The following is a 13,298-nucleotide window of genomic DNA, read 5'->3' on the forward strand; positions in this document are numbered from 1 at the left end:
CACAGTACAGGATACCTTATACGTAACAGCAGGAAAACACTGTGTCAAACTCTGGTTTAAGTAACAAACCAAACTTTAAGTAAATAAATCTTATTTGGGGGAATTACTGAGAAAGGAGAGAGAAGTAAATAACAGCGTGAACGCAGTCTGCAGGTTAATTGCAGACTCGTGTAATTTTAGAGTTTAAAATGAGCTAATGTCATTTCATAACATGAGGATGGATTGTGAGTGTTTAGCACATAGATGATGGTTCATCTACCAGGCTTATCCTCGTCTCATTTCATAGAAGCTGTGACACAAACCTATTTACCCAAACCTTCCATTATATTCAGCAGTGTCCTGAAATGATCAGTTTTGAAAGTGAGCTAATGAGATACTCAAGCTTATCTTATTATTCGGAAGTACAGAATAATACAAACAATAAAAATCATTAGACATTGAACAGCATTTTTATACAAATAAAATTTAAAACATCTCAGTTAGTTGTCTGTGCAGATTCTCATTTGTAACATTTGTAACAGAAAGAGCTGTTTTATCTTTGGTGTAATCTACTCAATTTATCTGATCATATGACTGCTTTGCTTTTAAGTTTTTCCTTAAAAATTTTATACCTAACACTGCACCAATTTACTTCACCAAATACACTGATAAAAATCTTCCTTCCTTTGAAAATGTCAATTTCAACGTAATTATCTTTTCCCTTCAAAATGTAATAAACCATTAATAGCATTCCTATGTACAAAAGTTTAAGCCCACAATTCAGACTTATAGGCAAAAATCTTAAATACACTTTCTGCTGTGCCAAAGGAAAAATCTTGGCCTCTATTCACATTTATAATATATATATAATAAATCATGATCGCTGATTAAAGTAATTTATCTTTTCCCTTTTGACTTGTAGCTATTGCTGTCAATCATCATCTCATTTGCTTATTGACATTAATGTACTGCTAGAGAACTAGGCTGGAAGGATAATATGACAGTTGCTAAAATAGTTCTTTAGCAATAGCTAACATTCTGTTAAGGGTCACTGACAAAATTTTCAGAATGGCTGAAAAGAAAAGTTCTTCTGAAATATTAATTTAGTATTAAATGTGTTAAGAGAGGAGGAAACTAGATATAACACTGAAAAATGTGTGATAAATGGCTTTGAAAATGAAAATTACTAGTCAGAAATAGGTGTCCTTTAATACTATAAAGTAAAACATGAAAAGTCAAACACTCATTATTAATATACATGGTAAACAAATGAAATTTTTATTTGGTTTTATATCTCTTTGTTAGTATTACTATACTTATAAATATGAGTTTCCAATCTTTAGTTAGTTCCTGGGAAACACCAAAAATAAAAACACTTCTTTAAAAAAAAAAATCACTTTCTCTTCTTTACATATTGGCTCCAAATTAATCACCCAACAAGAAAGGAGGAATGTTATCTAAATGTTTTTCTGCATTTTGTGGTTTTTTGGGTCTTACTTCAGAGAAATTTAAATTAAGAGATTTTTTTACTTATGTTCATAGAGTTAGGAAAGTATTTTAATCTACTACTAGCCACTGGGAAGATAATTTATCTTACCCAAATGCTAATAAATATTAAAAAACTTAAGTCAGTTGACAATATTAATAACGATGGGTCATTTGGCTTCAGATTTTAATAGATAAGTCTACATATTTTGTCTTGTTAAGAGAACCCTTATACACTGCTGGTGGGAATGTAAATTGGTATAGCCATTATGAAAAACAGTATGGAGGTTTCTAAAAAAATTAAAAATAGAACTACCATATGATTCAGCAATCCCACTTCTTGGTATATATCCCAAGAAAATGAAATCAAGATCTCAAAGAGGTATCTGCACTTCCACAATCATTTACATATTATTCACAAGAGCCAAGGTATGGAAACAACCTAAATGTCAACAGACAAATGGATAAAGACTATGTGGGATGTGTATGTTTGTACACATGTGTGTATGTGTATATTGATATATGTGACATGATTTATATATATCATAACATATATAACACACATATAATATGGAATAGTATTCGGCCTTTAAAATGGTAAAGTGAGAAAGATAAATGCTGAGAACAGATTTGAGAGTGGTGTATAAAATTAGGAATGGGCACACCTGAGCTTAGTAATGATTTGGGAATATCCAAGAACAAAGGTCAAAGATTTGGTCCACCAGCCAAATTCAGACAGCCACTTGAAAAGGGCTTTAACATTTTTTAATGGTAAAAAAATAAATAAATAAGAATAAAATAAATCAAAGGAAGAAGAGTATTTTTGACACATGAAAATTACATGAAATTGAACTTCCAGTGTCCATAAGCAAATAGAGTTTTACTGGAATGCAGTCACATTCATTTATATGCTGTCTATGGTTGCTTCCACACCCCCTCGAAAGGGGTGAGTGGCTCAGGCAGAGACCCACGGATCTCTCAGCTTACACAGTACAAATGTAGTCATTAACTCTCCACATTCTGAATGCCACATATATTGCCACACCACCATGTCTTATGACCAGTGGACACCCATAATGCCAGAACAAAAAGAAAAAGAAAAAAAAATGTGGACTCTGAGTTTCCTGTGTTTTAGGCACAGTGCAGTATGGATAATTCTGTTACCACAGTAGATGGCAAAGCATTGTGTTTACTGAGCAATGACACTGTAGCTGTTCTGGAAGAACACTATACATACAATGGAATTATCAGATAAAGTACTCATCACAGTGGCCAGAAAAATGAAATTTGAAACAAGTAATCTCATTACTCATTACAGAACGTCTTTCTAAAAATAAAAGAAAAATGAAAATAAAGCTGCAGCCAAGGTAAGCATCCGAGTGGTTCATTCATTAGCCCCACAAGGAAAGCCTGCTACCAATGGTGAGTTAATTAAATTGTTTTTTGATTCATCAGCTACAGAAAAGTGTCCAAAGTAAACTTGCTTCGATTATTTAATTAGGCTTTTGGCAAGAACAGTGGCTGGAAGAATTGAGGACATTGGGAGTAACATCAATAGTCAATAAAAAAACAAAGCACATGATTCTGAGTCGTTTCCCCTGGCTCTTGCTGAGTCAACAGATGTTACTGCTACCGCCTCGTTCTTGTTGTTTATTGGCTACGTCAGTGCTAGGGCTGAAGTGACTGGAGAGTGAGTTTCTACAAATAATCTGTGTGGAGCAACTACAGGAAAGAAACCACGGACAAGAGTATTTTCTCAGAAGTTAAGAAAAAGGACTTCAGGGCAACCTGAAGTAGACTCTGCTAAGATGTGTCACATTTGATGGTCAAAATATGTGGGGAGCAAGAAAAAAGGCTGAGTCGGTCAAATTTATAAAACTTGTGAACATGCAAAGTGTTGAAAACTCATACAAATAACAATGGTTATTTACTGTATTATTTATGGCAGCTATTTGTGGAATACATGTGACCTGACCTTGTGCTAATGACCCTGCCCTGGGCAGTGAAGGCCACGGAACCAGCCTCAGGAATCGTCTGTCGGCTTTAGAAGCTTAATATCCCGAACTGTCCTACTACACTGCAGCCTGTCGGCTTAACAGTGGTAGTTTTATCGTGAGTTTTTGAGTTCAGAACAGTTATTGCAATTTTTCTGGACCTGAAGAAATACCTTCAATCATGATTACAAAACACGGATTGGCTTTGGATATAGCCTTTGTTGCAGACTTGATCCTGTTTTGTAATGAATTTTGACCCAGAACTGAAATACTGCAAAACATTGGGAACAGTTATTCCCACTGAATGTGGAATTCAGGAAAAGGTTTCTCCAGACTCAAAGAGCATTCTGGAGTAGTGCTTTTCAAAGGGTGGCCCTCAGACCAGCAGGGTCAACTGACTGCTCATTAAAATGTGCATTCTACTGAATCAGAAGCTCAGGAAACAGAACCAGCAGAACATTGCTCATATGCGAAACACATACTAAAGTAATTTTGGTGACAACTAATGTGATTTGAATCACAAAGTAACACCGAGCAGCTTTATATATTTCCTGTGCTATCAGAAGGTAAGACAAGAAGCCGCATCTCCATTCTCACGCAAATCTGCAGCATGCATTTTCTGAGCTTTAACCATAAGTCCAGCAGTGGTTTTTTGGGACCCTGATGCAAATGTAAAGGAAATTTACATTTTTCAAATCTATTCAAATGTGCAATTGAGGAGCTCCACCCAACCTTCAACTGGAAGTGATTAATCTGCAAGGTAATAGCATGCTAAAAGGAAGATACCAAAAGAAGAAAGAATCTAATAGAATTCTATCAGTGCCTTCCAAGCGATAAATATGCTCAGTGAAAATATTCTCATGGATTAACATATGTACTTGGCAATACTTATCTGTATGAAAAGATATTTTCCAAGACAAAATATGTAAAATCATACTAGAGATCAACATTAACAGATGAATACTTACAATCAATTTTGAGGACAGGAAATAATAACTTTGAATCCCAACTAAGTGAAATATTATCCTCCTCAAGAGTATTTCGTTCTTCTTGGTAGAAAACCGTATCACAAAAATTGTTCTCGAATACTATGTTTTGAATTCTGTCAATCAAAATTTTGTGGAATTTTTTTTCCTATCACCATATAATACCCATACAATAATCTTAATTTTGCCTCATAGTCTGTTACAGAAAATGTGTGTTGACCAGTGCTCTAGAGTCAGAAGCCACTCTGGACACGTAAAACACGGGCTGAAATCACTGGCCCTAAATCCAGATGTCCAAGGCATGTATTATGGCTCTGCCACCAACAACAATGTGGACATGTGTAAGTTCTTCCATCTTTCTTTGCCTCAGTTTCCTCAACTGTAAGTGGGAATAAGTAATGGTATCTATCTTACAGCATTGCCTTGAAGATGCAGTGACTTAGGAAATGCAGAGCACACAGAGTGTGCCTGGCACAAAGTAAGCACTAACTTCATGCCAGTTGCTAATTTAAGATAAAAGTACAACTTCATCCAGTCGGTAGTCAATTTATAAGTCTCATCCTCCTAAAAGTTCCACTGGATAAAACACTTAAAATGTTTACATACATTTGTGAGTTAAAAGAAAATCCAAGTGCATGAAGGTAACAATGTAGGTCAACCCCCAGACCTGTCCCAACACCCCTTGCTTCCGCCATGAAATAGAAGATAGAATGAGTCATAGCCATGACAGCAACCTTCATACAGAAGTTTCTTACATGGAGGACACTCTGTTACTATTTTAATATTTCAAAAGTCACAATATTACCTTCTTTATATTCTATGAAAGAATAAGCACAGTACTAGTACTAGTACTAATTTATAACCTTTACGTGTTTAAAGTTTGACATATTATATGGTCTAACTCAATAATACCTTCTTATTCATTCAACAAATATTTATTGAATGCCTAATATTTGTCATATGTATAAATTCACTCACTTAACTACTTTGGGGGGGCAATGCTTTCATGTCTATATTGTTGAGAATACCCTCAAAAATTGCCTAGAGACATATATTAATCACGCTTATTTTTTAGCTGAATGTGCTTTTTCTTAAATGACTACAAGAAATTCTAGAATAATGCTATCCAATATGATAGCCCAGGTGACTAATGAACATTGGAGATGTGGCTAATGCAACTGAGGTATGGAATTTTTTTTTTTTAAGATTTTACTTATTTGACAGAGAGGGGGAGAGAGAGAGAGAGAGAGACAGACAGACAGACAGACAGACAACGAGAGAGGGAATATAAGCAGGGGGAGTGGGAGAGGGAGAAGCAGGCTTCCCGATGAGCAGGGAGCCGATGTGGGGCTCAATCCCAGGACCCTGGGATCATGACCTAAGCTGAAGGCAGATGCTTAATGACTGAGCCACCCAGGTGCCCCTGAAGTATGGAATTTTTTATTACATTTCAGTTAACTACAATTAAATAATATAGCTACACATGGCTAGTGGCTGCTGTCCTACCGGACAGCACAGCTCTATAGGATTACTCTAGGATGTGCAGAAGTTGGAATTTAACTCTATGTGGGAAAATAAATTTTGCTCTATGTGGGAAAATAAATATTGTTATACCATATACTTAGTTTGCTAGTTAAAACAGCCTTGTCGAGGCGCCTGGGTGGCTCAGTGGGTTAAAGCCTCTGCCTTTGGCTCAGGTCATGATCCCAGAGTCCTGGGATGGAGCCCCGCATCACATCGGGCTCTCTGCTCAGCAGGGAGCCTGCTTCCTCCTCTCTCTCTGCCTGCCTCTCTGCCTACTTGTGATCTGTCTGTCAAATAAATAAAAATAAATGAATAAAAAGAAAAAACAAACAAACAGAAAAAACCTTGTCTTTTCACACCACAGAACATTTTCTGTTTACTTTTTTAGCAGCAGAACTAAATCAATTCACTATTTAACAAAACAATGTTGTTTGTTTTTCCTCCACTGTAACAGATTCCTAATTATTTAAGGTGCTAGGCCATGGGGGTGGAAAATATATAAATATATATAATATTTATTTTTATATATAAAACATATATAGTAGTCTATATATATATTATATATAAATGAGATATATATATATAAATGTGTATAAAAATATATATATAAAATGAAACCCACATATATATTTCAGAAGTCTTAAACCTTTACCCCTGGCAAATTTTTAAGGCATCTGCTTAATAACTAGGAAGTTTTTTCTTTAGTAGTTTACCTCTGTTTTCTTTAGCAGTTTACCTCTGTTCTTGATTATGCTCATATTTTTATACTGGTATGATCCAGTATAAAAAGTAGAATCTGCTAAGATGTGTCACATTTTACCTAGTAAAATAGGTATATATGTCAGAAGGAAAATGGAAAAACTAAAATTTTCAAGTCAAAGAGTTAATGTATCACCTTTCCCCAACTAATTCTGGAAATTCTGTATATACCTAAACAAAACACTGGTCAGGTCATAAGGCTTATTAATAAGACATCCTTACATGGAGGTGTGAAAAATTAATTTTATTTTTAAATATCATGATACTTTCTGGATCAACACATTCCTTTAAAAATAAGTTAAAAGGTTTCCATATTACTCTTTTATTACACATGTAATTACTTAATAAAGAATAATATTACTGATTAACATAAGATAAAAATAATGTGAGCCACTCACATACTCTTCAACAAAAGTGCTTGCAATATTTTATGAAAACATTCATTTACATTTTTACGTGATTTAATGGACAATTTCATATTTTTCTTCAAAATCTACAAATGCCTTCATGGAACATAAAGACATTCCCACCATTATATAAACTAAACAGAACCAACCGTAAAATAAAACCCTACAAAAGCACATTGATTTTATTATAGAACACATATTAAGTCACTGTGTAAAGCTCTTTTTTATGAACACTTTTGGAAAGCTCACGTTGAGTTCTAGCACAGCTCTATTATCAATCTGTGAACAGAAGGACACATCAAGCAAGGAAAGATCTTTACAAGACTCCAGAAGTTTTCTTAAGGATGCTGGACTTACCATTCTTGTTCCTGTTAAGACAAAATAAAACACCATAAATAACATATTTCGATAGTGTCGTGATAAAGAGCACCTTTACTATTCATTGTTTAAAATGCACTTAAATTGCCTTTTAAAAATGAACAGCATTTCTTTAAACAAAAGACACGCTTCAATAAACCTGTAAAAAAAAACCATGAACTGAATTCTCCTAGCCCACTTGGCATCTAGGATCTGAATTTTGTCAATACTCTATTCAGTTCTCTTCCTTTCTACCTCCTACCCCTCCAGACCTTTCTCTTTCTGTCACCCAACTTTCCCTCAACCTGCGGGCCAAGCTTACAGTGATTTTCCCTCACAGTCCACGCAGTGTGGTTGCCGAGCAAGCACCCTTGCAGGAACTTCTGTGTCAGGCGCTGGTGATGCACAGATAAGTAAGACACGTGTCTGCCATAAGGAACTCACTTACCAAATCTGAAAGCAAGTAACTACAATACAATCTGGTAAGTTTGACAGTAAGCAGTGGGTATAAAATGGCATTACCAGAAATCAGATGGTGGATGCTGGGTACCGTGTAGCCCATGGTAAATGTGAAGACACTATGGGACGTTTGAGGAGCAGCTCAATTACATACATTATGAAAACACCTGCTACCTAGCAGATACTCAGTAAATACCAAATACCATTAGGCTTTAGGATATCTGTTATAAAAAAACAAAACGACAACAACCTTGCTTTAACTACAGGTTTTCTAGGGAGAGAAAAAAAAAATCACAATCCTATCACATAGTTCATCTATGCCTTTTTCCCTTTAAGAAATCCTTTGACTCCCTTCCCTGCCATGGGCTCTAGAAGTGGTAACTATACAGCTCTCTTGACTGTGGCTGGCCCCCGGATTCTCCTGGGAATTCAGAATGGGAATTCAGTAAAGCCTTCCGTGTCCATAGATCTCTCCAACTAAAGACAAGAAAAACTGGTTGGGGGTGTTATATTTAGCCATGTGTACCAAGATAGAGATGGCCAGTGTGACAAGGAAAGAACAAGGCAAAGCCAAAGGGAGAAGCAGACACAAAAGGGTCTGTGAGTGTACAGGGGCAGAGCAGGGAGGGGGCCAGTGCCTGGGCATGAAGGACAGGAAAAGAAAGAAAAAGGAAAAAAAAACAGCTTTCTTGCCTTTTGGTGGTTTTCCAGTCTTTCCCAAGGTTTGGCCACAGCTAGCTCCTACCTAGGGATCGCAGAGAGATGCCTCTATTTTCATAATCATTTCCTTTCCCTTACATGTATGTTAGCTTGAGCCGTTTCTGTTGCACAAGCTCAGAGAAGCTCCACTGAGACCCCCGGCTACATGGTGTTTTTCACCCACCCATGTTCTACTTGGTCATTAGAATCTGAGTCTCCTGATAAATCAGAAGACCCAAAAAGCCTAATAAGAGAATGTCAGGGAAGGCAGTCGGGAGACTGAAAATTGATGTAGGCTAGGGTGTCCTGTCTTGTGCCATGGACGCTGTGCACTTTTCTTTCCTTATCCACTTACGACACAGCTATGTTCTCAGCTCGCTCCTTCAGGGCTGGGGCCGCATCTCTCTTGTTCGCTGACCCATCTCCAGTGTTGGCAACAGTGCCTGACACGGTATATGCTCAATAAGTGTATAATAAATGAGAGAATGAAGGCTGGTGTTTAATTTCCCAATTCCATCAGCCCAGGTTAGACCCTTATTAGATGGATTACCGCAGCTAATCTCCCTGATTCTGATCTCCTCCCTCTCCAATTCACCTACCACTTGTTTCTAGATTAATATCCCCAAAAGCTCTAAATATATCACTCATGCCCTGAATTAAAACCTGATAATAGCTCTTCCTTATTTAATTCTTTGCAGATTCCTCATCCTGGTGTTCAAAACTCTCCGTGAAAGCCTCCATTATACTAACGTTCTAAGTCAAATTAGATTTGACTATTCTCTGAAGATACTCTGTATTTTTAACTCCAATGCTTTTGTTTCATGCTATTCATTCTGCTTAAAATGCCCCCCCCCCCCGATTTCCTATTCACTTTTCAAGGATACCTTTCAAATACCTATTAACCTTTTTAATTAAACTTTTTCTTATTTCTCTAATCATATGTACTCTCCTTTCTTTGAACCTCCAAATGGCCTTGTTTCTGGCATGCATTTAAGTTATTTATATATTGTTTTAATTTTTGGCCAGGTTATAAACTCTCTGAAGGTAGGAACTACATCTTACTCAGATTTGTACTGATCAGTAAGCATTTTTGGTATGAAGAAGGTATGCCACTTAACGTTCATATGTGCCAGTTACAAAATGACATAATCACTATCAGCTTGGGGTTTAACTAAGAAGCTGGTTTTGTTTTGGTTTTTGTGTGTGTGTGTGTTTTAGTGGATTCAAACACTTAAAAATAAAAGGAAACCATAAAACAATAAAAATGAAAATACAGCATAGTGGTTTAGGAGCATAAACTTTGATTCAAATTCATATGTCCTTACTAGCCATATCCTGGAGATCCTGGGCAAATCACATAACTTGTTTCAACCTGTTTCCACTTCTATGGCTATAAAATACCTCATACAGTTGTTGTGAGGGTTAAATCAGTTAACATATGCTCACAACAGTATAAACCACACAGTGCATTGTTGTTAACATAATTATTAATTATTATCGATACTTTTACTGTGTCCTTCGTATTTGAAATAAGATGTTCAAATACATTTACATGTATGGCCCTCTTTCAGCTATAATTTGTTTTGGCCTGATAATGATACTTCCTTGCTCTTCTTTTCTGAGTACAGTTGACCTACAATGTTACATTAACTCCAAGTGTTCCAGGTAGTGAGTCAACAAGTTTATACATTATGCTATGTTCACCACAAGTGTAGCTACCATTTATCATCGACTATATTCCCTATGCTGTGCCTTTTAGTCCCATGATGCACTTATTCCGTAACTGGAAGCCTGTATCTCTACTCCCCTTCACCCATTTTGCCCATCCCTTCACCACCCTTTCCTCTGACAACCATCAGTCTGTTCTCTATAGGTCTGATTCGGCTTTTTGTTTATTCATTTCCTGTTGTTTTAAGATTCCACTTATGAGTGAAATAATGTTACTTATCTTTCTCAGTGTGACATGTCACTTAGCATAATACCCTCCATGTTTCATAAATGGCACAACTGCATCCTTTTCATGGCTGTGAAATATTCCGTGGTTTATCTCCATACCACATTTGGTTCATCCATTTTTTATTTATAGACACTTAGGTTGCTTCCATATCTTGGCTACAATACATAATGCTACATAAATATGGGGGTGCATATATCGTCTTGAATCTGTGGTTTTGTTTTGAGTAAACACTAAGTAGTGGAATTGCTGGAACATACAGTAATTTTATTTGTAATTTTTTGAGGCACTTCCATACTGTTTTCCACAGTGGTTGTACCCATTTACATTCCCACCAACAGTGCATGAGGGTTCCTATATCTCCACATCCTCACTAGCATTTATTTCTTGTGTTTTTGATTTTAGCCATCCTAATAAGTGTAAGGTGGTATCTCATTGTGGTTTTGATGTACATTTCCCTGATGATTAGTGTTGTTGAATACCTTTCATATGTCTATTTGCTATCTGCATGTCTTCTTTGGAAAAATGTCAATTCAGGTCCTCTACCTATTTTTTAATTGTATTGCTTCTTTGGCATTGCGAAGTTCTTTATATATTTTAGATAGTAATTCCTTACAGGATAAATCATTTGCAAATAACTTCTCCCATTCAGTAGGTTCCTTTGGTTTATTTTGCTGTGCAAAAGCTTTTTACTTCGATGTAGTTCCAACAGTTTATTTTTGTTTTTGTTTCCCTTGTTTCCCTTGCCTTAGGAGACATATCGAGAAAAATTTTGCTACAGCTGATGTTAGAGAAATTACTGCCTATGGTTTCTTCTAGGATTTTTGTGATTTCAGGTTTCACATTTAGCTCTGTCATCCGTTTGGGTTTATTTTTGTGTAGGGTATATAAAGTGGGCCATTATTACATTGAGGTATGTTTCCCACTTTATTATTATTATGTTGAAGTTTATTTCACTTTGTTGAGTTCTTATCATGAACAGATGTTGAATTTTATCAAATGCTTTTTCTGCATCTATTGAGATAATCAGATGATTTTTTAGCCATTTCTTCTAGGATGTCCAGTTTGTTGGCCATGTAAGTTTTCACAGTATTCTATTTGTATTTCTGGTGTGTCAGTTATTACTTCTCCGCTCTTATTTCTGATTTTGAGTTCTTTCTCTTTTATTTTTGGTGAGTCTGGCTATGGGTTCATTGATTTATCTTTTCAAGGAATCAGCTCTTGGTTTCATTGATTTTTTCTAAACTTTTTTTTTTTTTTTTTTTTGGTCTCTATATCACTTATTTCTGCTCTGATCCTTCTATTAACCTTGGATTTTGTTTGTTTTTCTTTTTCTAGTTCCTTTAGGTGTAAGGTCATATTATTTGAGATTTGTTTCTTGAGGCAGGCCTGTATCACTATAATTTCCCTTTGAACTGCTTTTGCTAAGTCCCAAAGATTTTGGACCATAGGTTTTTGTTTTCATTTTTCTCCATTTTTTAAAAAATTTCTTTGATTGCTTCATTGACCCATTCATTGGTTGTTTCGTATCATGCTGTTTAGTCTTCAGGTGTTTACATCTTTTTTAGTCATTTTTCTTGTGACTTACTTCTAACTTTTCTTTCTTGTGATTTATTTCTAGTTTCATACTGTTGTGATTGGAAAAGATGGAAAACATGCATGGTATGACTTTAATCTTCTCAAATTTATTGAGGCTTGTTTTGTGGCCTAATATGTGATCAATTCTGGAGAATGTTCCATGTGCAATAAAAAAAAAATACATTCTGTTGTTTTCAGAAGAAATGTTCTCTATACATCTGTTATGTCCAGCTAGTCCAATGTGTCATTCAAAGACATTATTTCCTTGCTGACTTTCTGCCTTGATGATCTATCATTGATGTAAGCAGAATGTTAAGGTCCACTACTACTGCTCTATTACCATCAATTTCTCTCTTTACATCCACTAATGCTTGTTCTATGTATTTAGGTGCTCCAGTATTGGGAGCATAGATATTTACGAGTGTTACATTTTCTTGTTGGATTTATCCCTTTCTCATTATGGGGTGCCCTTCTCTGTCTCTTATTATAGTTATTGTTTTAAAGTACATTTTGTCTGATATAAGTACTACCAACACCCCCCCCCCTTTTTTCCCCCACTTCCATTTGCATGGTGAATGTTTCTCCATCCCATCACTTTCCGTGTGTTCCTCTTCAGGTCTGAGGTGAGTGAGTCTCTAGTAGTCAGGATAAAGATGAGGTGGGTTTTTTGTTTGTTTGTTTGTTTTCAAATCCATTCTGCCACCCCATGTCTTTTGATTGGTGCATTTTGGCCAATTACATTTAAAGTAATTATTGATAGGCATGTACTTCTTGCCATTTTATTATCTGTTTTCTGGTTGCTTTTGTAGTTCTCCTCTATTCCTTTCTTCTTTTGCTCTCTTTCCTTATGATTGATGTGTTTCTATAGTGTTACATTTTTTGTTTGTTTGTTTTCTCTCTTTATGTATATCTATTATAGGTTTGGGTTTGTGGTTACCATGAGGTTCATAAATACCATCCTAAGTGTATAGCAATCTATATTAATTTCATGATCTTTAAGTTCAAACGCATTTTAAGAACAAAACACAAAAAGAAAAAAGTACCCTTTTTTCCCCTCTTCATGTTTTATGAATATGTTGTGCTACCTTACATCTTTTTATTCATAATTTTCTAATCT

The 13,298-nt window shown here is 35.7% G+C and overlaps 1 protein-coding gene across 1 annotated transcript in view; it reads right to left on the reverse strand.

Moving 5' to 3' along the window:
• Positions 1 to 6,950: 6,950 nt before the first annotated feature.
• Positions 6,951 to 13,298, reverse strand: part of FBXL4 (F-box and leucine rich repeat protein 4) — an 84,937-nt gene continuing 78,589 nt past the window's right edge. Inside the window, exon 9 of the mRNA XM_059401095.1 lies at positions 6,951 to 7,502. Coding sequence (XP_059257078.1) covers positions 7,339 to 7,502 — 164 coding nt within the window. The 3' untranslated portion in view covers positions 6,951 to 7,338. The remainder of the gene's footprint in view (positions 7,503 to 13,298) is intronic.

Source organism: Mustela nigripes, chromosome 5 (assembly GCF_022355385.1).
Source record: "Mustela nigripes isolate SB6536 chromosome 5, MUSNIG.SB6536, whole genome shotgun sequence".
Classification (NCBI taxonomy): Eukaryota; Metazoa; Chordata; class Mammalia; order Carnivora; family Mustelidae; genus Mustela; species Mustela nigripes.